This window comes from Ammodytes marinus (genome assembly GCF_949987685.1).
Source record: "Ammodytes marinus genome assembly, chromosome: 7".
NCBI lineage: Eukaryota > Metazoa > Chordata > Actinopteri > Uranoscopiformes > Ammodytidae > Ammodytes > Ammodytes marinus.
In genome coordinates, this window is record NC_137211.1 from 5,541,725 (window position 1) to 5,568,562 (window position 26,838).

Genomic DNA, 26,838 nt, shown 5'->3' on the forward strand with positions numbered 1-26,838 from the left:
ATAGCGAAACAAAAGGCCTTTAATGTTACCACAGAAAAGCTGCCACACCAGGGTTTGAGCAGACTGAAGTTCACGCGTTTTTATTATTATTATTCTTTTTTCTAAAAAAGCCTCACAGCGAGCGGCTAATGAGGTTATTGGGCATCTGTGACGTGACATCTACATTTTGGCCTATTTGTGAAACAATGGTAACAAGGAAGCCCGGGACATTGGGCTCTGTGTTTTCCAACTCAAAATAACAAAGCCCGAGCAGCCGCTGGTGGGGAGGCTGCGGTGCTCTCATGGAAATGAGCAACTGAACCAACAATGTAGCGCCTAATCTCTTCAGAGAGAGGAATCAGTTACACAGCAGTATGCAGCCCCTCAATGCTTTTCATTGGAGTCAGCGTGCTATTGAAACTGTCACTCCCCCCTTGCATCACACACACACACACACGCACACGCACACACACACATCCTTGTACTTCTATCTTTGCGAGGACGCTCATTGACAAAATGCACCCCTGACCCCTATAACCTTAACCATCACAACAAAATGCCTAACCCCAACCCTTACACTAACCTTAAACTTATTCATACCTCTTATTCAAAACCAAGTCCTCCTAACCCTCAGAAAGGCCTTTGAAGAAGTAAGGGTCAGGCAAAATGTCATCACTTTCCAAAAACCTCCTCACTCTGATGGTTAAAAGCTAAAATTGGTCCTCACAAAGATCCCTCTACAAGTACACACACACACACACACACACACACACACACACACACACACACACAGCCCTCGTGCGTATAGCCACAGGCCCTACTCATACATGCACTAGATACAAGGTGGTATCCCCCCCCCCTCCGCCCAACAACAGAAGGGGTTGGAATAAGTGGGACAGAGGGTGGTATGGGGGGTGCGAGGCCCTCAAAGCATGGGATTAGAGTTAATGTGCCCTCCCTGGGTTATAATCTCTTCAGAGGGGGACATTGTTTGAGGGGCTCGAGGGCAGTAAGATAAGTATCTATTACAGAAACTCCCCTCTTATCCCACCAACATCCTCGCTTCAAAAAATCTGCCACAAAAACACTTGGCTGTGTCCCCCCTCGGTGTGTCGTCTGATATCCGAAGAGAGCCCCAAAAAAAGCAAGTGCTGCCCTTTTCAGCTAATCAGGAATTAAGGGTCTCAGGCCGTATGGAGAGTTAGCAGTGGCCCATATTTACTCCATCTGTAGCCCACAAAGTCAGGTAGTTAAGAGTATAAGATCAAAGGCGGCTTAAAAGAAACTGGCTTTATTGTATTGGGAGGTTGTTTCTTCTCTGCTTTATTAAAAGGAACTCCGTGTGTGAGCAAGCAGAGTCACGCCAAGCGGAGATTTGATGTTAGGATGGCAATAACTTCTGTTGTAATTGTTTAAAGTTAACAATAAAAAGGGGGTTAGGAACTGTGTGAGTGGCATAGAACACAGGGATACGTTTTATTAGAAAGCACATTTTTAATACCAAAATATCTTCATTATATAAATATTGTGCAAATAGATGATCTTTTAGTTTCAGATTATACAATTAGCTTGAAAAATACAAAAAACAACAATGGCACAGAATTAGAAAAAATAAAGAGAAAAAGAAAAAGAATTAAAAATTGTTCCAATGATCATCTTTTCACAAGAAATTAAAATTATGCCTGAAGCATAATAAAAGCCCCTTAAACCAAAATAAAAACACTGATTCAAAATGTAGTAGTGCAAATTTCAATTTTGCAAAATATTATAAAGCATTTTAACACACACACGTGGGTAGTGGGCATATTAAGGTATAATCAGCTGACAATCACCACACTTTTCCCAAGGAATTCAAATCAAGTAACAAAACTGCAAAGAGGTCAGATTACCTGCTCAAACTGTAGGCACATCAGTCAAAAACACTTCAATCCCTCAATCATTACAGCAAATGCCATGACAGCAAAAAAGCTTTACGAAAGGCCAATTAACTGATATTGGCATTGAATCAAAACCTTGAACTACAGTATATGAGCGTTTGCAAATAGTGATTTAAAGGAACACACTGGCGGTTTAGAATGTTTAAAACCCATTTTAGAACAAATTGGAAAAAACTTCAAACTACTGATAAACATTCTACAAAGCTTAATTTAGCCTTTTTAGATCCATTCGTTACCTTCTTAGAAGCCATTGCCCTCAGTACAATTTGAAAATGTCTTTAACAAGAACCAAATGATCTAGTATTTCTAATTCAAAAATTCACAAAGGTAATGTTATTATCCCTATGTAAGAGAAGTTTGGTGCAATCTGGGTGCTTACTTACAGTATATCTGAGATTTACAATAGCATTCACAAGATACTGTATTATTGGTAAACACTAACTTGGTGTTAACAAATGTAACCGCTTTGTTGCATTAGACCATTCAGCTATTGAAGTCTCATGCTCGCAGTTTGAATGATAAACAAGATTTTTGTTGCCGCTGGGGAATGTATGAAATATTTCAAGGGGGAGGAGGGGCAGACACGGGGGAGAGTTGTGTATTTTTGTCACATTGACGAAGGGGAGGGATAGGCTGACCTTTTGTGTATTTGATACCGCAAATGAATTTAAAATAAATGATTCAATACAAAATGAAAAATGTTTAACCATAATGGATCCCATATATAGGCCTACTGTAGTGTATCTGCACGTTGATGTGAATGCCATACTAACATTAATCGAAATCAATGGTTTTGTCAAAGTCGCTTGAACTACTCGTAAAAAGTACAAATGTTTAGCATTGTGTTAAGTGAAAATGATTTCTAATGGGCAAAAACATACAAACACCCAGTGTGATCCTTCAAAGTACAAGTCTGTGTATTTTCTATATTGTTTTCCTATTTGTCAACAAACCAAATGAGAAGAACAAAATGTATTGTACTAAAACATTGTGTGTGTGTGTATGTATTGAAAGTCTGATACATTAGACACACATCAGTAAGCCACAGTGTTGCACCTGACTTGTGCCTTCATAACGATGAACTGTAGCATCTTTTTTAAGGTCCTGCTGCTGAAAATAAAAATGCACCAACTATGCAGCTGAAAATAGTCCCCAATAACAATCTATGTATGCCTTTTAACTGTTTTCAAAAACAAAATCATTTATATTTGTGACCTTTTTTAAGATGTAAATTAGGCGTAAGGGGCTTGCTTTTAGTGGTTTCCCTTGTATTTATAGACAACAACAATGATACAAAATATCTATCTCCAGACTTGTCCTTGAACTCATCACTGAGAGTGAAAACGAAACATAAAATAATCTGGACACTTTCATAGTCCAGAGTTGATCACTTAATCACAAAGAAAAGCTTAAAGAATCTAGGTGGCCTGAGCTTATTTAAAAAATTGTAAGGCATGAGTAACAGTTGGCAACATTCATTCAAATTTAAATGTTCAAAAAAATACTTCAATGGTAAGCATAAATATAGATAATACAAATATAAGCATACAACTCCTATTAAAGCATCTTGGTCCATTGGGTGGATGAGTTGTTCAGGTGCAAACGTGTGTGATTGTAAGCATCGGTGTGAATGGTGTAAGTGTGTACGTGTGTAGTGTGTACATAACATATGCACACATCATGCTAACACGTACGTCCAATCCTTTGTATATACATGAAGCTTTACATTGTGTGTGCAAATATATATGTAAGGATTAAGTGTATATTTGAGTGTCGGAGAGCTCCCATAGTCATAGCTTTCCTTGTTAAGCACTTTGTAACAGTGCTAAGAAAGGTGCTAAGCAAATGAGTAAATGTAAATGTTTTCAGAAATGGTCCCTGGTGTGTGTGTGTGTGTGTGTGTGTGTGTGTGTGTGTGTGTGTGTGTGTGTGTGTGTGTGTGTGTGTGTGTGTGTGTATTCCGGTGTGTGTGTGTGTGTGTGTGTGTGTGTGTGTGTGTGTGTGTGTGTGTGTGTGTGTGTGTGTGTATTCCCTTCAGCGTGAGAACTTTCTGGGTCTGGACATAGGAACAACCAGTTGATGTGATGGGTTCCTCTCCTCCTCTATGGGAGCCAGCTCCTCGGCTGAGCCCCACTTCTTCTTAGACTGAAACAACGATGCTAACTTCCTGTCCCTCTTCCTCTCTCTGGCCACTTGAGTCACTTGGAACTCTGGGGAGACACAGCAAGCAAAATGTTCATTGATTTTTTGGGGGGGAAAATCCATTAATCGCATATCAACCTAAACCATATCCTAGATAGAATAACTGAAATGCTTGAAGGTTATTTAAAATGTTTCCAAACTGCAGACCCCCACAGTTAATGTTATTAAATTAATATTTATTTAAAAAAGAGTAAAACATCGACAGCCACATTGGAGATACAACTTTCAGAAAATTATAAGAAACGTTTGACATAATGGGGATGTCTGCTTATTTGCTTTTCTTTATAGAGTTAGATTTGTACCACTACCATATCTCACTGTTAAATGTGAAATTGGTTAGCTTAGCATCAAGACTGCTGGGCACAATGAAATTCTCATTTTACATGACTGTTTTGTACAGATTGATCAAATCGTGATGTATTATCCCTCAAATCATTTGTAGCCTATTTTCATTGTTTTTTAACTTTATTTCAAGCTTATTTTACACTAAAACAAAGACACATACACACACACATAATCACAAATCGTTTGTATTTTATCAGCAAAAGTACGAAGGACTTACGTATCTCGCATTCTTCCTCTTGAGGAACCTCGGGTTCTTTGATGTTGAGATAATGGCAGGCAAGATGGCCGCTGTAGTCCCTTAGGTTTTCTTTAGCCCCTGATAAGAGAAGAAAATGAAATGTTTGTAAATGGAGGCATCTGGTAATCCTCTTCACTGACACCTTACACCCAAAGCTTCAAGCAACATCCCATGATCCCAAGGTAAACAAAGATCCGTCACTCTCTCACTGATTGTCTGCACATGTATTTAACAGAAAACAAAGGCTTAAATATGGCGAATGATTGATTTACTAGTAATGATTTTAAACATTGTAAATGGGCTTATATTTTTAAGCATGTGCAACAAAAAAAGTTCAATTATGTATAGGTTCAGTCACCGACACTGGTTGTCAAAATCACTTTTTGTCAAAATCACTGAATATCTCCTCATCCGCTACCTGTCCGGACTGTGTGCGCTGAATATAAATCTGGTGTTCATACACAGCCTAGTCATGTCGCTAGCTGCCTTAGGCCCCCTTCTTTTTTTACATACCAGTTTACAGAGCCTGGGCTGTGTATTCATTTTTTTTCCAGCACACAAACAGTACGGACAGGTAGCGGATCGTGAGGAAATATTCACTTATTTTGAAAAAAAGGGATTCTGACAACAAACATTATCCACAATCGCTGACTCCACCTTTATTGTATAACTCAAATGTACTGCTTTATTTATGTTACCACCAACAAGTTAAATTATAATATTCCTTTACCATACGTCCCTATGAGCAGGTCTAGAATATGCCGATGGCCGTGTAACGCTGCGATGTGTAAAGGCGTGTATCCCTAGGAACCAAAAAAAACAAAAAAACAAGAGAAGGGCAAAAAGGAAAATAAGAAAAAAAACTTGAAAGTTCAGAATGATTCTCTTTGCTGTCACATTAAAGGGCGGAGGCAGTTTAAAGTGGAATAACTGGAAGGCTTTAGTACCTACCCCCTAGAGTTTCCCAGGCCCGGACACAGCCAATGAAAACAGCCAAGTAAAAAAAAAAAAAATACAAATTAGCAAAGGTTATGGAAACACAAGATAATGGTAAAAACATAATTGCTTGGTAATTCACTGAAAATTGCATAGTGGTGGAGTTTTTGCATGGCTGGCACATGGACGCACTGTTTTGGGAAACAATTAACATGACATGACATGATTTATTAGCGCCCGGCGACAACACGTGTTGCTGTGAGACATTTGCACAGCTGGGTCTCCATAGATATCATTTAGGAACATTACATCACAAACCCATAGTTACCCATCAAGTCAAATAACTTACTGTACAAAACTGTCACCTCCCAATGTAAAAAACCTGGATACTCACATACTGCAAGAAAAAGAGAAAAAAATAACATGGATTAATTGGTGATTGGGGGCACTCCTCAATGAGTCTTAGAAGGTGGTGGAATAGAGGCTGGTTTGTACAGAACATCAAAGCTCTTCGTGAAAAATGCTATTGAGTTGCATTATGGGAAATGTAGGATCAAGACTAAAGTCAGGGTATCGTGGTCTCTGCTGCTTGATTTTGGCCATTTCACCATCTTGCACAAATCTTTCCTTTCACTAGCTGGCATGAATCTCGCCTGACTTATTGATGTGCGGTACTTAATAGCTGGAGTTCCCCTTTTTTTAAATGATTGTCTAGAAATGATGGTTTCAGTGGCATCAATCCATTCATGTATGGATGTGTGATTGTCCAACTATTACGTTTGAAAGAAAATAAGTAATATTTTTTAAAATCTGTGTATAAAAATGACAAAATTAAAAAAGAACTCACTGATTTGGTGTTGACGTCAGCACCTGCGTCAGCCACTAGCAAGGCCATGTCCTCTCTGCCATGTTTGGCAGCCCAGTGCATAGCCGTCTGTGTGCAAAAAAACAGAAAAGAAAAAAAATTATTAATAATAATACAAATATTCTCCAATGTGCTGTACCATTGTCAAGGCATGATAATTGCTATAGCCTCATTACAAGTTGTCTAAAGTGAGCGTTGTTGGGTCAGTTTCTTATTGGCTGTGTGAGGGCATGAGTGGGCCAGCTGTGCACAGAGGGGAGTGCGCGGATGGAGAGATGGTTTCCTGCCATCCTAACAGAGCCCTAATTACAAAACAACACGGCACTGTGCCCACGGCTGGGGGGCCCGGCCGCCTGTCACGCGGGGGGAAGATTGATGATGTTAGTGTGACCCGTAGAGCCGAGCCCCACCCACACATCAGCCCTCTACTGTCAGCTACACGTCAGGGAGGGGAACACTGGAGGCCCCCACCACACAACTGCTGAGGATACACCCAGAGTCTACACGCAAAGACAACCAAAAACGTGTGTGAAAAGAATAGACGCAAGCATGTACAACACGCACACGCACACACACACACACACACACACACACACACACACACGAGCACAAACACACTGACAAGTATAGCTGTTTGTACAGCTATACCTGTAAGGACATAATGCATTCGCTAGCCCCTTACTCTAACCCTAACCATCCAAACTAAATGCCTAAACCAAACCCTTACTCTCACATTAACCGACACCTAATTCGAACCTGAACCTTAAAACCTAGTGTGAACCCTCAAACAGCCCTTTAAAGGCTTGTCCCAAAGTTAGAACCGGCCAAAATGTCCACGCTTTAATCTGTTCCACAAAAATAGTTGTATAAGTTTATACACACACGCACGCGCACACACACACACACACACACACACACACACACATGCAAACCACATCCACCTGTCGGACCAAGACCTTTTTTCCAACACACTTAAAGCGGAGCAATTATGTGCTATCAACAGGTGAAAGCCCCGACGAAGGTGCAGATGTGGAGCTAAGTGCTAAGTAGCCACATCCACCCCCTTCAGACTCTGACCCTTAGCTCAGTAAATCAAACAGTAACCATTTGAGAATTGCCTTTTAACTGTGACTGAATGTAAAAACCTTATAACCTATTTGTAATTGTATGTCTTTACCGTATGATATGACAAGCAGCAGTTTGTGCCTGTCATGTATCACCATTACACAGAGCTAAGCCTCTGAACAAAAAAAAATTACTCCCCCAAAATTTTGAAAAGCATTTAGATGTATTGAAGATTGTTTCCAGAATCAACGACTAGAAAAGACAAATAAATATTTAGGATTTTTTAAGATTTTTTAGGATCAGTTTTCCTAGTTAGATCTCTTTTTTCTTAAACCAAATCAAGATTGTATTTGTAAAGGATATGCTGTATGTCCATTCTTAACTAATTCAATGTAAACCAGCATGTCAACATTTTAGCATTAGTTGTATATTCCTCTACATATGGATATTGTTGAGTTTTCATACAAAAATAACTTTTTCATATGTTTCATGTGCTGCACAAAAACTACCTGAATTTTTTTTTTTTGCAACTTGAGCTTGCAACTTGAAAAAGGCATGAAAAAAAAGGCATGAAAAAAGAAAAAATCTTGACTGACAGAATAGAATCGTTAGACATAATATTTTTCCACCATGATGTTAAGGAAAGTCTTTGAGGGGTTCTGAAAATCTGTTCACAGCAGCTGTAAGTGTTGTTAAATGCCCTCATCTGGAGTTTATTTTCCAGAGAAACAGATGTTTAGCTCTGTGATAACACACATACACACACACACACACACACACAGGAGAGGCACAAACTAGGGGTCAGGTCGGCTTGTACCCGCACAGCACACAAGAAACCCTTTTGTGTTTAGCGGCAATAACGCTAATTGTGCTAATCGTAGCGCAACAAGCCTGTCCAACAGATGCCAACACAGAAAAAAAAAATGTGTATTTCTATCCAGTCTTTTCAATGGCTACAAGAGGATTTTTTTTTTGGGGGGGGGGGTAAGGGGTTAAGCGCTAGTTATCTACACCTCTCAGACTGGGAGACATATTGTGATAGATGTTGTCTGGGCTCGTGTGTCCCCATATCTTTTGTGTGTCCCCTGTCAGAGTGAAAGACAGATTGTTGGCGGGCCGGTTTGACAGGCGGCTCGGTGGGTCTCCTGGTGAGCACGCCTGATGGACGAGGACCGGACAGGATGCAGCGTCTTCCCTTTCCTCCTGCGTCTAGCGTTACTGTTCCTGCCCACTGGGGGGTTACACACACACACACGCGCGCTCGCAGGCAACAATGCACACACACACAACCACGCACAGACACACACGCAAGCAAGCACGCACGCACACACACACACACACAAAAACACACACACATGCACAGACGCTCACTCACTCACTCACTCACTCACTCACTCACTCACTCACTCACTCACTCACTCACACACACACTCACATTTTTGCACTTCTATCTTTGTGAGACACTCATTGCCATATTGCATTCCCTAGCCCCTTGCCCTAACCCTAACCATCATAACTAAATGCCTATCTCCATCCATAACACTAACCCTAACCTACACCTTATTCTAACATTAACCCTAAAACCTAGTCTTAACCCCTTAAAAAGGAATTTGAAGAAAAGCCAAAAATGTCCTCACTCCGATGGTTAAACGCTTAAATTTGTCCTCAAAAAGTACTCAACAAGTACACACACACACAACCACACACACACTCACTCACACACAAACACACCTGTCCAATCACTCAGGGGAGGCTGGGTCCCCGCCACGCGCTCCCCAGTGAGGGAAGTAGCTCGGGCTAAAGAGGGGCTTGGAGTCAACAGTAGACACAATGGGCCGTGGTGTGTGTCTGCCTGACAGCTGATGTGGAGGAAGATAGAGTGGAGTGATGGGCGTATGATGATGTACTTACAAACTGTGTGGTAGAGGAAGTCCGTCACCGCGGGGAACGGAGGCCAACGTCATGGGTAGACGAGAGAGAGAGAGAGAATACTGTTAAAGCTTTTTCAATTGAATTGAGTGTTTGAGAGTTTACAGTGAGGGAAGGTGAGATCTATGTTACATGTTAACCTGTAAGTACATACACCTATTGAAACGACTGTTTGACAGGAACACTTAAATACGAAACCACCTGACCACCTGACCGCTTTTGCCATACTGTTTTCCACAATAGTCATGTCAATAAAGTTTTTTTGAATTGAATTGAGTGTGTGAGACTTTAGGGCGAGAGGTGTTTGACTCAGGTGAAGACCTGTGTTACGCCTTCACTTTTAGGCTTATTCACCTTTTAGAAACCTTTGTTTGACGGGCACATCTACAAAACCCACCTGATCCACCACAAACATTTGGATTTTGGACAGAGCAGGAAACACTTAAGTCCTCCCAGGATGAAGAGTAATCCCTTCAGTCCTGTTCAAACATGTGATTGAGAGCCGTTACACTCAAAAGTGGCCGAGAGGAGCTTTCTGTTTTTTTCCCCTTTTGATTCTAGCGCCCCCTTTGGACAAAAGCAGTAGTGTTTTTAGGATAGCATTGCTACAAGTGTGTGCTATCGGCGCGTGCATTTGCTTAGGAAGCGAGTGAAAGAGAGACGGCAGGATGCATGGCCATGAGGTAATGTATTTATGTGTGTGACTATGTTAGATTAATAATGGTAATATGACTATGGAGAAGCAAAGTCAACTTCGATTTAGTACAGTTCATAAACACATGCTTTTCCATTCTGCCTGCCGTAAATCGTTTTGTCTAAGTTCCCGGGAGATTGGACCCGTGCAAAAGGCCTTCATGATACCCATATAAATATAGCATTCTTTTCGCTTATGGTCTCGTTTGCTATTACAGGTCATTTATGATCATCAGAGGAAAAAATTTGACCGTTTCACAAACATTTACAAGTTACTCCTAGGAGGTTTAACGTAACTTCTGTCGAGCAACGTCGGGACTTGAGGAATGCACATCAAACGTACTCACTCCTTGTTTTAAAAGACTCTACCTTCTTGTGACTCTCTTGTGACTTTTTTGTAACTCTAGCTATCTGCGTACGTTATCTGTGTGAAGGCATCCATCCGTCCATCCATCTCTCTGCCGAACAGGGAAAGGCTAAAGGGGCTAAAAGGGAACATCAAAGACGCCAGAGGGGGACTTAGCACCTTCCCAGGGACACAACCTGCATTGTTCTACAATTAATCCCAGCCTGCTCTATTACTTTCAGATTATCTTTAAGTGGGTGAAGTCTTTGTGGGGCATTAAGACTCTCCTTAATCTGCCCCCCCCCCCCCCCCCCCCCTCGCCACTGCTCTCCTCTCCACACACACACACACACACACACACACACACACACATCTCCCTATTACACTTCAATGGCGGGCCCGTTGCTATCTTGTCCGGGTGGGGATGGCAGGCGGCTTAGGGCTACACTCTTAGAAGGTGGTCCCAGGACAGTGTGAGAACAGGGGAGGGACAACAAACATGAGCTCAAATCTCTTAAGCGCACACAGGGAGACAAATAAAAGGATTTGGGTTGTCAGGGGGGTGGGGTGGGGGGGCGACCAGGAGCTAAAAAGCTATCTTTCATAATCCTTTTGATAGTGGACCTTTTGAAATGCATGATCTGGGATGTTTTAACACGAGGGTTCTCAGAATACTATTTAAAAAGGGGGGGGGGGATCGGGACAAGAGTTTTAGCTTGTGAAAGTTACACAAGCAAAACACAGGGTTTTTTTTGAGAGAGACAGAGGGAGTTTTTTTTTTAGTGTCGCTTGCATTGTGCAAATACACGGGCGCACAGATGAAAGATCCGAGGAACACTGCTGAAATATATCTGGTTAGTCTTATTAGTGTGAGCTGTAGATTAACTTCCTTACATCGCCAACGGCCTATAGCAGGTGTTGTTGCGGAGTTAGTGCGCACACACACACACACACACACACACACACACACACACACACACACACACACACACACACACACACACACACACATACACACACGGTGCAGGCAGATGTATAAATGAGAGAACTTACCCCCTAAGAGAAGGATGGTCATGGTCACAGTCGGGAGTCACATTGTGTCAAAATGAGAAAATAAAGAGGCTTTATGTCAGACAATGGTCATGTAATATTAAATTAGATCCAGCAAAATATTATGAGCTCATGATGACTATGACTTCACCATAACATGCAACATTTTCTGAAGGTACCACATCAAATACTCACTGAGGTGAAGTCCTGCATTGAAGCCCAGACAAAAAAAAAGACACAAAAGCATAAATTAGTGAAACCATGAATACCACACAACCACAGCAAGAAGTCTCTTCATTTTGTATTGCATCCGACAACTTTGGTCTCTCCTATCATGGGGAGTAGTTTGGCTTTGATGGGGTTTCAACTCTCGAGGGACCACAACGCCAAACAGTAAGGCAAGGGTCACATGATGGAAAGGGGTGCGTGAACTAGCACTGCAGCTAGCAAGCTAATCTGTAGCTTGTTTTTACTACTGGCTGTGCTGAGATTTTATCAAAACGTTGTCTTATAGTCGACACTGGCTGTGTTTGATGAGGCTTTTTATTTGAAAATGTTCCAGTGGAAACCCTTTGGAGTCATAGTTATTAAAAATGAAGTTGGTCAATATAATATACGGTCCCGTTTTAAGAGGTCACAACTCAACGCTTCATCACAACTAAACAGTAAACATTATTTCCTTTGCTGTGGAGAGATTCACAAAATGTTAGGACCACTTTGTAATGTGTTTTCCAATGTTTACCAAAAAAAATTGCCTCAGAACGTCTTTGGTTGTTTCTGTCTGTCACATGACCCTCGACCCTTTCAGTTCATAGCGGTCCCTTGAGAGTTTCCCACTTTCTAATGGACATGGGATAAATTATATGTAGCCTTATATTTTTAGCATTTGTTCTTATTTTTTCCTTCTCAATACATTTGGCTATTCTTGTGTGTTCGTCTGAAACAGTCCACTAATTTCATTCCAAGTTTTTTTTTTTTACCCCCATTCGTTTTTGTTGTAGCGTTATCGCCAAGTTACCAGATGTTATTTATCCCGCCAGATGGCCCCAAAAGAAAAGTAAATGAAAATAAGATCCAATTTGCAGCAAAGTGGATTTCTCCTCCTAAGCAGAGGGGCGTTGCTACCTTCTTGTTAGCCAGCAGCGGGTCTTGTCTGAGCAGCTGAGAGAGGTCAGGCACTCTGGCACCGGCCGCAGAGTAGATCCACTCCTTCTCTATAGGATCCAGCTATGACAGAAACACACACACACACACACACACACACACACACGTTTGTACGGCTATACTTGTGAGGACATTCTTTGACATAATGCATTCCCTAGCCCTTTACCCTAACCGTAACCATCAAAACTAAATGCCTTACCGCAACCCTTACACTAACCCTAACCTATTCCTAATTCTAACACGCACCTTAAAACCTATTGTTAACTTTCAAACAGCGATTTGTAGGCCTGTCTCAAAGTGGAAACCTGCAACTATGTTCTCACTAGGGCTGTCAAACGATTACATTTTTTTATCAGATTAATCACAGGATTCTGTGGATTAATCACGATTAATCACGATTAATTTTACCATTCGAAATATGCTTGAAAAATTCAAATTTTCTCTACATATTGTTGCATGAACGGAAAGATAAAGGACAGGAGGTGGATATGTACATTTAAAATGAGTATTGTTATTAATTAAAAATCCAAATGATGGTTTTAATACTGAAAATAAATTTAAATCAAACTAAAATATATACCTACCACACCATAATTCAATTGGTCTGTCTCTTTACTGTCTTTGGGCAAATATAGGCTATATAATGGCATTTATTTTGTGAATCTATAGGTTGTGCATTCTTGAATACAACTTGATTACAGTCCGCGGTGTGTGTGTGTGTGTGTGTGTGTGTGTGTGTGTGTGTGTGTGTGTGTGTGTGTGTGTGTGTGTGTGTGTGTGTTTGTTTGTGTGTGTGTGTGTGTGTGTGTACGTACGTTTGTACGCGCGAACACGTCCTAGGGGACTGTTCATTTGTACCAGGAAGCCAACGTTATGTTGTCTACTCACACACACCTCTGAAAACTGCAGACGTTTGTGTCCTCGCGCGCTCTGAATAGAGCGGACAATGTTTCTCCTCCTGTTGCTCCGACATCAACTGTCACCCGCGGCAGTTGATTTTATAAACTATCTATGCCCCCGACACAGACGTGACCGTTAGCAGTTTAAAACACGGCATGGGCTAGCGTGCTGTTATGTTTGGCTGCGCGCAGCTACTGATCCTGGGTCAGCCACAACTTAGAGTGACTGTAGTACAGAGCCGGTGGGATGCACGGGGCGGATCATTCTGCACATGCGTTAATTGCGATAAAAAAAATTAACGCGTTAATTCCAGAAATTAATCACTCTGCGTTAACGCGATAATTTTGACAGCCCTAGTTCTCACTTTCCAAAAATGTCCTCACTCTTAAGGTCTAAAACTCAAATTGGTTCTCACAAAAATAGTTGTACAAAACACAAACACACACATAGACACAAACACAAAAACACTCACTGTCTCTCGCACACACACACATACACACAAGCGCACACACATACACACACACACATATCCTACTGTCCACATCCTGGTGTGGGCACTTTTGATAATGCTGAAGCTTCAAACCTCTAATCCAGTTCCTATAAATGACTGAGTCATGACCAACTGACGCAGAGTGGGAGACACCCATGATGACACTGCACACAGTGCAACACATCATTCTTCAACTTCTTTTGTTGGTTTAATGTTTTGTTAAAGCTATAGGGCTTAACTGTTTCATATAAATGAATGTCTGTTTCATTCAGGCTAATGCCAAACGAGGTTGACATAAAATTGATTAAGCCTATCAGCTCCACAAAACTCTCTCTCTCTCTGTATTTCTCAGTATGACAGTGTTTACAAACTTGTGTCACCCTCTGACGCTGGCGCAGGAGCTCACAAAAATCCCGGGAAGCGCCCAAGAAATGTTTCAGTTGTTGATACTACTGCTATGAAAAAACCTGGACATACAGCAGGAGGTATAACTTCTATTTGGGATCACCTAAGGCTAACCTCATGTAGTTGCGCCGAAAGTGTAATTACTCAAGAATTCCTCATGGGGGCGACAGAAGTTACACACTATAGCTTTAATAAGAACAAAACATATGAAAATACGTAATATAACAGAGGACTTACGGCCACACCCGCGGAGCCCATGCTGCCCGTACACTCCTCGTCTTGCTCCGACTCGGACTGAAAGACAAAAAGGACAAACAAAAAAACGCCTGTTACTCAGCGGTGACAAATAGACTAAATAAACTGTGACACAAGTTAACTCTACCGTATCACTCATAATGGTGTGTCAGCGTTATCCGGAATCACAGGGTACACACGCACACACACACACACGCAGACACACACACACACGCACGCACGCACACACACACACACACACACTCACTGGTCACACCGCTGTGATGTTTTCCAGTTGACGAGATGCAACCAAAGGGGTGTCAGACAGATCTAGCGGTAATGAGTGAGCGAGGCAGAGGTGGCGCTTTCACACATAAGGGGTAATGAATAACAATCCAATTAACAATTAACCAAGAAAAACAACACGCCATGTGTTTTACTCACCAAATACAGTGTTGAGGTGTCAAGGCAAAAACCTACTTGTAGCACTAACAGTGTGTAAAAGTGACATTTGGGCTGATTTATGTGAGAGGGGATAGGCATGGGATTTCTTTTTTTTATACAGTGCTGCTTGAGTGAACCCCTTGAGCCTTTGGAATTTTATTGAGTTTAACCATTATTAATTCATTTTTATCAGTACCAGTATTTATTTTTTATATGAAATAACAGATGTTTGTTTATCAATTCCACATTTTTCTTTTCAGGAAATCAATTGTTAAAAGTAATTAAACAAATTATTTGCCAACCTTTGTATGTGCAAAAGTTTGTGAACCCTGAGCTGCAAGGGGTTCACATACTTTCAAGCAGCACTCTATATGTATTTTTTTTAAAGGAGGTCTTGATGGCTAATTTTTCTCAGATCAAACACACAGACATGATGTTAAAACATTCTTCAACTGCAACACGTCAGCGAGGCGAACATGAAAAGTGGACGGGTTGTGTTTATCCAGCCTACTCCACTCTACCACTCTGTGTTCTCGCACGAATAATAACAGGCAGAGGAAAAAAATTTTGGGCATGAAGGGTACGAGAATTTTTTTATTTTTGCATAACTTGTAATTATAGTTACTTTAAGGGCTGGAACTATTATTTTACATAAGAATGGGAGGATGGGGGGGGGGGCGCTCCGGTGGCGTAGTGGATAGAGCGCATACCATATTGGCTCAGGCCTTGCTGCAGTGGTCGCGGGATCGAATCCAACCCGTGGACCTTTACTGTGTGTCATCCCCCCTCTCTCTCTCTGTTTCCCCATTTCAACTCTGTACTATCAAATAAAGCTTGAAAATGCCCAAAAAACTTTGAGAGAAGAGATTGAGATGTGAATATTTTCAGTAAAACAGACCAATTAAGAGATATAATCAACAGATGAACATGACCAACATTTGTTTCTTTTGATGTAAAACATGTTGTCGTCATCTTTATTTATGGGGAGTGATTTGTTCGCTACATTATCCCTAACATAAGCTAACCACAGCATGCTCTCCTCTATGAAGAACTAAACTACAAGATAAGATAGCAGATAAGGATGATGCCCTCCTCCTGGTAACTATTTAAATCGTAATTGTTAACAGTGCTTGTAGTTGATACTATATGAGTAGTATTTTAGTTTTATTTAAAACTGTCTGTTCACTTTATCGTTATTAGGATTTAAAATTGTTTATGGTGAAGAGTGGAGGTAGGACCTGATAAGGAATTCTCCCTATCCCTTTCAAACGGTTAGAGTATTTGTTGAGTTGAAATTGGCTTTTGTTTATGTTTTTTTTTCATATTTAATTCGTTGTTATTCTTTTACTTTGATAATAGTTTGAAAAAAAAAATATTTCAACTTAAAGGAACCAGAAATGCCCTTTCACCAGAAAGCCATCCTGTGTTTTCAAGCTCAATTTTATTACGAATGACATTTAAGCGTTGGTAGAATAACGGATGAGCATACAGCCTCAGGTGTTTTTGATTAAAAAACAGTGTAAGACGTTGCAGTGAACCAGCCAGGTGTAGCTTCTGTAATTCAGAACAACTGTCAACAGCAGGTGTCCTAAATACAAAGTTCAATGGTGTGACTAATACCTTAAGCAAACACACTTAATCTGATTGCTGCTGGGGCGCTATATTAACACACTCCAACATATTTCATCTGTCTGCTGTTTGGTCCATCAAGGAGAGGCCAACATATCTTTTCTCTCTGGGCTCTGAGGCCCAATCGCTTTAATGGCCACAAATGATTATTATCTTTCTAATGAGGTCCAACATGTTGCTGCTTTGCATAATAACAGAGGGCTTAATTTAAATGCAGATTCTCTCTCTCTCTTTTCATCCACAAAAGGAGTTCTCCTCCCACTCAAATGCAACACACTGCAGGTTACAAATCAAGGTACTTTAGGTCTCATTTACTTAGCACCACCTGGTGGGGGAAGGAGGAACCACTGGACCTGGAAGTAAGGCTGTGTTCGAGAAGCTCTACTAACGTCCTCTCTCCTACATACTCAACATGTACAGTAAATACTCCATACTGTCTACTTAACGATCGATTGTGTTTGTGAGGTTCATCGGACCGTTTACACTGAAATACACAGAAGGAATGAAGAATTTAAAAAAAAACTTCTGTGTCGTTTGAAAAGACGCAATGCATTGTGGGGCTGTTGAGTAGGAAAAGTAACCTATCGATCCATACACAAAATCTTCCCGGAAGTAAGTACTCATCCGGGCATTTCTCGCCTACACCAACTCACATACACAACCACAACATACTCAAATTGACGTCAAAATTAGTATGAGTAGGACGTTAGTAGGGCTTTTCGAACACAGCCTAAGAGTTTTATTGTGAAGCTTTGAGATGATATACCATAAGTATGTAATTACAATACAAGTTGTGTTATTGCTCCCAAGTACAGTGAAATGATTCTTTCAGAATAAGGGGACATTAATAATGAAAAACTTAAAAATATATTAAATTGGCCCCTCAATACACTACTTTAACTTTTATATGTTTTGGAGCTCTTTTCTTTAGTCCAAACGTTTCTTATAAGGACTGCAACTATAATTTTTACCATTGAATAATCCGTTGATTAGTAAGAAACTGGTCTTTTGAAGTGTAAAAAAAGCAAAATTTTTCCATAGTGCCCGGGGACCTCTTTAAGGTGGTAGGATGGCCAAAGAGGAAAGGAGTGATCTTGCTTATGACTTAAATTACCTATAAAATTGGCAGTACATAGAAATTACAGTATACTTTTTGGGCAAGATGCAACAGTGTTGTTACACTGTGCTAGTGAGTACTGGCCCAATACACAATGAATAAGTCAAATCTTCACCTTTGACCCCGAATCTTTGTCCATCTCATCCTCTCCGTTGCTAGGCTCCTCGATGTTGATATCAGGACATTGCAGTGAAGTGTGTTGCATGAGGGTTGTGCTTCCTGTCTGCTGCTCCTAAAGGAAATACAGACAGACAGTTTACGGACTATGAACTCTATGAACTGTGGGTGTTAGCAACTCATTTCCCCAACATTTAAACAGAATTTTTTTTTCGATTACTCACCTAGTCTATGAGCATGAAAACACTGAGAAAACCAAGCCCAATGTAAAGTTTAAGATTCAAATGTTTAAGGAGCCCTTTAGCCTTAATAATATTCTTCTAGATTACTGTAGTACCAAGCCGTTAATGTAGATGCTGCTATAATGTGCAGTGCCCCGTTTATTATTAAAGATGACAACTGACTGAATAGAAGTTAACGAACAGCATTTAACACAAAATACATTTGCACTGACGGGTGTGCAACTTTCAACCATTTATTATGAATAGATTAGTATTTATGGAGCCCACAAGTGAGGCAGCGGCCATTCGAACCTTTTAACTCATCCCTAGTTAAACGACAGCATTAGCGCTTTGCGCCACTCTTTTCCCTTCCCTTCACCATCTGGGTGTGTGCGGATAATGTTTGCTCTAGTGCCTGCTGTGTGAACAAATAATGTGCCAGGATATTCAACCAGCAGCAGCCGAGGAGAAACACATTAATCTTTTTAAACCTATGATTAAACGACAGAGAGTTTACTGCAGGAACAATATGTAAAAAGTGCTCCGTGAGGATTATGGTGCATTAAAGTATAACAGCAGTGTTTATTTTCACAACAGTCAAGTGCTTCTGTACGTTAGTTATTTGAAACAACTCCACCCTTTATGTGAAAATGATAAGCCCTTAGGGTTGACCTTCCCTTTCTCCTAATAACGGCTAAGTAAAAAGCATTTCTCTAGACCAATGTATTCCTCTCTGTGTGTGTGAATGTGTGCACCAAACAACCGTCATTAAACACAGACACTTGGTCGATAGAGAAAAGGCCGTTAACTCACAAAGACGGGCTTGTTTCTAGAAATAAATGCGTCATTCACATAGAGAGGACACATGGTGTGATGGTGTGACAGCAGATTCAGCTTGTTGCATTTTAGCACCAAGTGTTGTTGCTGCATCACCCTAAACTTTATTCTGTATCTTAAAGGTGCAGTCAGTGATTCTGGAGAACGCTTGTTGTTAATTATTTTTTGTTGTCAAAATCAGTGAATATCTCCTCATGATCTGCTTCCTGTCAATACTGTGTGCCCTGAAAAGAGATCCAGTGTCAATACACAGCCCTGTAAAAGGGCATGTTGCTAGCTACAACGGGCCCCCCTTGGTTTACATACCCTTTGTTTACATACTCATTTACAGAGCCTAGGTTGTGTATTAACACCAGATTTTTTTCACAACAATCTTTTTCAACGCACACACAGTACGTACAGGTAGCGGATTGTGAGGAGATATCCACTGATTTTACAAGCATTTTCCAGAATCGCTTAGAAGATAGCTGATATTGCAGTCACCTCTGCAGCAGTGTCTGTCTCTACACATGACATGGGCTCATCCCTCTGTTCCCTCAGATGTGGGGAAGAACCCGAGGCATTGGGCCGGTCCCATTGTACAGTAGCAGGAGTCCTGGCCGGGCTGGAATGTCTCTGTCCGTCCACGTCTGTCCCTGTTTGTCTGACCTCTCGATCCTGAAGCATTTGTCTGTATTTCTTCTTTAGGACGAGATATTTCTCCCCCTGTAACAAACACAGTCAATTAAGATAAGATATGATAAGATAAACTTTTATTTTTATTTTTAAGAAAGATTATTTTTTTGGCATTTTCAAGCTTTATTGGATAGGACAGAGTTGAAATGGGGAGACAGAGAGAGAGGCAGGATGACATGCAGTAAAGCCCCCGAAAGATAAACTTTTATGGTCGCAAAGGAAATACTGTATGTCTTATGCAAAAGTGCTGACATAAGCTGCATACAAAGGATACATTCATTTTAATTTCTTTACACAAGACAACAATGCACTTAAAAAAAATCATCCACCTGGCTGAGAGGAGATTGCTCAGGCACTGAGATAGAGTAATGCACATGCCCCATTATAAAACAAAGTATGCATGATAAAAGGAAATGCACTTGATAAAATGATTAAAAATGAGCACAGTTCGCCTTAAAAAAAGAAGGAAAACTTCACAGTAAAAGCCACAGTTATGTTGTTGTATAGAATGCTTAATTTTTCAAGTTGAACTGTGTTTTGCTTGTTGTTGCTTTATTTGAATGTTTGACCTAGAGCTGCAACGATTAATCGACGAATCGATTATTAATTGATTATTAGAATAATCGCCAACTATTTTGATAATCGATTAATCGTTTCTCTGATTTCAGCTTCTCAAATGTGAATATTTTCTGGTTTCTTTAATCCTATTATGACAGTAAACTGAAATATCTGTGTGTTTTGGACATAACAATACATTTGAGGACGTCAACATGGGCTTTGGAAAATGTATCAACATTTTTCACAATTTTCTGACATTTTACGGACCAAAACACTAATCGATTAATAATCGTTTAATCGAGAAAATAATCGACAGATTAATCGATTATCAAAATAATCGTTAGTTGCAGACCTGCACTGAGCAGAATGATGGACGAGCATTGTTGTTCATTACTCCTCTGAAAGGGGAGAGTGTCTCTGTGCTTTCCTCATATTAGAGTTTAGGACGAGCAAGTACCAACATGATTTTGTGACATTTTGAGATGCAGGTCGGGGTCAAATATGCAACTGATGTGGAAACTTAACACATGCACAAAAAACGTATCGGGCCCCTAAATGTGAAGCTACAGTTAGAACATTTACAAATTAACTGTTTTTTTTTTTAAACATTGTTATGTTTATGCTAGGCTAAGCTAATCTACTCCTGGCCTGGCATTAGCTTCAACCCTTGGAGGTTTAAGACCTCTAGTAACGCAATGTGAGGACGTTTGTCTTTGAGTGAGTCTTCATTTTTGTAAGTCCCACCCACTTGTGTGCACGCGGTTTAGGTGATTCCAGTCAATAGTTTTGGACTATTTTTGCTGATCTACAGGGGGTGATAACGCGCAATGATACGCTGCAGTGTGTCTGCAATGTCAGTGAAGAAGAAGACTGCTTGTTGGTAAACAAAACTGGATTCAAAATACTTTAAAAAGCTTTAAGATTGTTTTAAGAGAAAGGAAATGGATTGTTGACCTTAAGGATACACACATAGTTATTTGGTAAACATTACTTTTGTTTGTTTGTTTACACGAAAATTCCTCAGGGCGCCTTTAACAGACTCATGTGAGAGTGACGTCAATCTTCTCATGGAACTTGAAGATGATTAAGTCCATTTCCAAAAATAATTGATAAGAAAAAAAAAAGATTAGGAACCATTCAAACAATACATTTAGTCTATACTTAATACCTCCATTTAGTTTGTCTGAATACATTTTGCAGTTATAGTTTCAGAAAAGTCAAATGAAAACTGACGATGTGAATCCTTTTCACGGAAGATCAACTCAGACGGTTCTATAAAAAAACATAATAGACAACTCTTTGTTGGGTCATTAAAGCTTAACTGGACCAACACGTTTTGATAGCAGCGTTACACATTTGCCTGTGTGTGTGTGTGTGTGTGTGTGTGCGTGCGTGCGTGCGTGCGTGTGTGTGTGTGCCTCAGGGTTGAAATATGAGCACTGAATACATGGGAAAAGGCTGGGAGCATTTTTTTCCACAAAAAGGCCCAAAATACTTTGATAGTTTTACTCACATTCTCTGACTTCACCACAGCGATCCGGTCAATGATGAGCTTGAACTCCTCTCTGTATTTAGCTGCAAGGGGGAAAATATGTGATGAGAAAAACAGTAAACTAAATATAGCTCCAGATTCCTCACAATAATACACCAAACATGTCACATTATATGGGGGAGAGGTTGATGGTGGAGTCAGAAATTCTGGAGAATGCGTGTTGTCCGAAAACTTTTTTTTTTTTTTTTAATCAGTGAATATCTACTTACGATCCAGTACCTGTACATAGTAAAAATAAATAAAAATATAAATTTGGTGTTAATAGAAATTTGCTGATATTGTAGTCACCTCTGCAGCAGTATAAACAGGCATGTTGCTAGCTACGGTAGGCCCCCATACACATGGCCATGGCTGTGCATTAACACCAGATTGATTTTTTCCAGTGCAGACAGGTAGCAGATCGTGAAGATATTCACTGATTTTGACAGGAGTGACTTCGTGAACACGTTGTTTTTGTGGTTTCATCTAATGTAAGACAAAGCAGTGCACGTCCATCTGACCAATCTTGAAGCAGACCACATGGTGATAAATACGTGTGCTTCAGCAACACAACAAAACAAAAGTAGCTAAGGAGACTAGAGGAAAGAGATAGTGGATCCCCAAAATAAAAAAAAACCCTGAGTCACTCAAAGATCCACCACTGTTAATCTTTCCTGTGTGGGAAGCAAACACACACACTGCCACTGTTCAACCGATAGCCCACATCAGATAAAGCTATCTCTGCCTTCTGTTTACAGATATCCAGGCATGTGTGTGAGATGTGACTGTGTGTGGTTATCAAGCAGCCAAGTCGGCTACGCACACAAGCCACGTTTTCCAGGGCCTAGGTATTCCATTCATGCCTGTAGGTGTAACACAGGAATGCAGCTCGGGACAATTGAAGTGTTTCCTCTTCCTGGTTTCGGACGGAAAGGGACTTTTGTTAGTGAGATAGTTCCAACGCAACAACAGGAAATCTAAAAGGAAGCAGCCAATTACATCTGTCTGTCTCACCCAAAAGAATGTTGTTTTTGCTGACCACAGTAACGCAGCATAGCCTATGTGCTAGTTATTTATTAGCCAGAGGTCAGCACAAATCAGCAACACACACACACACACACACGTTTATACTGCTATACTTGTGAGGACATTCATTGGCATAATGCATTCCCTAGCCCCTTACCCTAACCATCAAAAATAATTGTTTAACCCCAACCCTTACACACTAACTAACACATAAACCTAACCTTAAAACCTACAGTCTTAACCCTCAAACAGCTCCTTTAAAGGCCTGTCCCGAAGTAAGAACCGGCCAAAATGTCCTCTGTTTCCAAAAAGGTCCTCACTTCTAAGGTCTAAAACACAAGTTGGTTCTCACAAAAATAGTTGTACAAACACACACACATACACACACACACACACACACACACACACACACACACACACACACACACCTAAAAACCCACCGACCTCCCACCCACTGTGCCGCTACACTTCCCACCATTACATGCCCCAGTTTTCCCGATCTGATGATGAAAAAAAAGCATTAGAGTTAGTCATGCATGTGGACTTAATTATGATTAAAACGCTATCATCACAATTACGACTTGGGGAAATCTGCAGCCACATGCTATGGACAGACCTTAAATGTGTTGGGAAGCACTTGTTCTGATTGGAACAGCCATGTCAGATGGCAGAGTATCAAGGCAAGTCCTTTTAAACCTCTGTCAACAACTGCACTGCTGACATGGCATCTGGACAGTACACACACACACACACTGCAGCCTGCGCTATACAAGGTCACTTTGGAATGGATAATCATTTAAGGGATGTTATGCAGCAATATGTTTGTATTTCAGGCCGTGCCAAAGGTAAAAGCACAGAAGAATGACTAGATTATGAATCATTACGCATTAATAAGCATCTGGGGCAACTATATTATGCAATTAAAACTGTATTATAATTCTGTCATTAGTGAAGGATGTGTGCTTTGACTTTGCATGGGCTTGATTCATATGGTATAGAAGGTTTGACTATTGTCTATACCAGTTTCCAAGGTGGCTCTTCAAATGCCTTATATTTGTTCGACCCACAATCTGGAACCCACAAATATGCAATGTATCTCAATGTAAGACCACAAATATCAGGAAATGCTAACATTTGATAACCTGGAACCTTTGGGTATTTTGCTTCAAAAATGACTGAAAAAATTGTTGCATTATTTAAGTAAAGCATATGTGTGTTTTCTTATTGTAAGAAGGATCATAGTTCAGCTTTAAAGTGGTCTGGAATAGACTTACTGGTAGGCTGCAGTTTGTTACGTGTGTGTAGCAACTGCAAAAATACAAGCACAACATTAGGCCCAAAAACATTTTTCTGTAGAAGCCAAATATGACAAGAGTTTTGGATTGGGCAATGATGCATTGGCAAACAGACACACTTTAAAGGTGGAGTCAGCGATTCTGGAGAACGCTTGTTGTCAAAATCACTCACAATCTGCTGTACATTGTGAACTGAAAGAAAAATCCAGTGTTAATACACAGACAGACTAGGCTCTGTAAACGGGCTGTAAACGTTTACATGTATACCCTTTGTTAACATACCAGTTTACAGAGCAAATATCTACAATGGTGAATGCGCATAGCTATATCTCAATTTGCTTGAGGTGAAGGTGATATGGGGGTTGACAGGATCCCCTTAAAGTCTCATTGCATGGTGACATATTTTAGTAATGGACTATGGGTTGAGTTTTCTCTCTCTCTCTCTCTCTATCTCTCTCTCAATTCTTTATTATCATTTCAAACATTAGGCCTACAATCATAAATGCACAGACAGACATAAGGTCCTGTCCATTTGCAGCTAGTACCACTGGCCTGGAGGGAGGAAATGACACAATTCCTGCTGGAAGGAGCTGCAGTTACTTTTAATGCAAACCAGATGTCTGCGTTTCAAATGGGAACAATGAATAGACACACACGCACGAGTCGACAGCGGTTTGTTAGAAGCAGCATAGCCTACTTAGTTATCAGGCTATAACATGATGAATCACATTAGTCCACACACATTAGAAGTGTCAGGTAAACATGCAGGCATTTTAATATGAGTGCCATCCCTCCATCAACAAACACACAGGCAGACACAGCACGAGCTCGCGTCACGTTTCAACGGTTTTTTTTCGGGGTTCATCTTTTCTTTAAGCTAATTCCCACGACACGACGACAAGCTACAATACTATTTTCAGTGTCTATGGCTACTTACCACGTAACTGCAAGTCACTGTGGCCAATAAAGGGCTTAAATGTCTTCAGTATCTCTGCATTTTTCACTTTGCCTGAACTGCCTCCTCCGGTGGAGTAGAAATAATCCAGCAGCGCCTCTTCGCTCACATCACCCATCTCTGCTCTAGTATCTACACCGTCTTTCTAGCGACAATATTTTCGTTCCTAAATATTTTTCAAGTCTATATAGGTATTATTTTGTTCACTAAGCCATAACGCAGTCCACTACTGGGCTAATTTGTTCAATAGTACATGTCTAAACTTCACTCCACCCAGACTCGGTGACCACACAGCTGCGCCTCCTCCGGTTAACCCTTTAAACACTCCCACCTCTGCATCTTAACGTTACACACATCTGTATCAGGACAAAGCACTGTAGGCCTACTAGCTATAGTATTTAGTTTTAAATGCTAATATTTGTCACCTTAGCACTCTACTCATTGAACTTTTGTGTTGCACGAGGCCATGTCTAAAGCGTGTAAAGGAAATACTCATTATTTAGATTGATCGTGAACGTCTCATTCATATGGGCCAGTAGCCTATTCCTGAATAGACAATTGTGCACTTGGAACTTTTATGATAGGATGCCCATTCATGTAGTTTCCCTCCAAAAATGTCTCCAGTGGTGGAAGGACTACTCACATTAGTTTATACCAAAGTGTAAACGTATTATGTGATATATGTTAAAGAACTGTAATAAATAAAGAACCAAAAGCATAAAAGTGGGATCTCATTATGCAGAATGGCCCACTCATAATCATTGATAAATGAACGTATGTACCAAATCACTTATTTTACTGATAATACTGTACTTTAACTGTACTTGTAATTGAGAAATTGTTGTAGTGTTGTGTACTTCTGACAGTGGTCTTTAGATTTACCACACAAATGCTGATTCAAGTTAAACTCCTGCATTCCACATGTTTTTTAAGGGCGATATGTATTGTGTGGTTTTACAAGTTAACTTTATGTATTGGAACCACTTTTTATAACTGCAAATATCAAAAGTAAAAGTACTTATTATGCAAAATGGTTCTATTCAAAGTCTTACATTAAATATGTTGTTTTTATGAATTGTATTCCATGCAATCTGAGTATTTTCAGCCTGTTTTCAAAGGAACACACACACACACACACACACACTCACACACACACACACACACACACACACACACACACACACACACACACACACACACACACACACACACACACACACACACACTAACTCTAATAATGGTGTTGGGACAGAGGGTTCAGGTATTAGACACAGAACACGGTCGTCAGATTAATTGTGTGATTGTGCTGTAAATATTAAATGTGCCGGCCTTACACGTTAATCCTTCTGTCCTGCTCTTGTACAGATTCCCCCTTTCAACCGGTCTCCGTTTAATTTAGAAAATGGGCGATTTGTGGTCCATGTTTTAGGCTGGTTCTCTGAGAAGACAATATTGTAATTACAGTAAGCTTCTTATAAGCTGATACAATTATTGAGGTGAGGAGTTTACAGTGTCGCGCCTCACAAGTGGGACCTTATGCTCTTTTCAATTTAGAAAACAACACAAGTTTTTTTTTACCGGGATAAAGACATTTGATCCTGGAGCATATGCCGCGTCTTTGTGGAATGAATTCATGTCAGAGAGCAGCTGGTAAT

The 26,838-nt window shown here is 40.4% G+C and overlaps 1 protein-coding gene across 1 annotated transcript; it reads right to left on the reverse strand.

Moving 5' to 3' along the window:
* Positions 1-1,542: 1,542 nt before the first annotated feature.
* On the reverse strand, positions 1,543-25,379 carry LOC307253566 (uncharacterized protein). Its single transcript, XM_080031676.1, has 10 exons — positions 25,166-25,379; positions 21,890-21,951; positions 19,627-19,848; positions 18,084-18,200; positions 14,782-14,838; positions 12,711-12,812; positions 6,485-6,571; positions 5,432-5,504; positions 4,681-4,779; positions 1,543-4,126 (listed from the first exon to the last, which is right to left on the reverse strand). Exons 1-10 carry the CDS (start codon positions 25,299-25,301, stop codon positions 3,951-3,953), a joined length of 1,131 nt encoding a protein of 376 aa, XP_079887802.1. The 5' UTR covers positions 25,302-25,379; the 3' UTR covers positions 1,543-3,950.
* Positions 25,380-26,838: the final 1,459 nt, after the last annotated feature.

What these genes read in the sequence shown, in the direction of transcription:
- LOC307253566 (XM_080031676.1), bottom strand. Translation starts at nt 25,301, where the DNA reads ATGGGTGATGTGAGCGAAGAGGCGCTGCTGGATTATTTCTACTCCACC. An exon ending in AGACAGACACTGCTGCAGAG is followed by an intron (nt 18,201 to 19,626) that starts GTGACTGCAATA and finishes TATTTCCTTTAG; the next exon opens with GAGCAGCAGACAGGAAGCAC. An exon ending in TGGGCTCCGCGGGTGTGGCC is followed by an intron (nt 12,813 to 14,781) that starts GTAAGTCCTCTG and finishes TTTCTGTCATAG; the next exon opens with CTGGATCCTATAGAGAAGGA.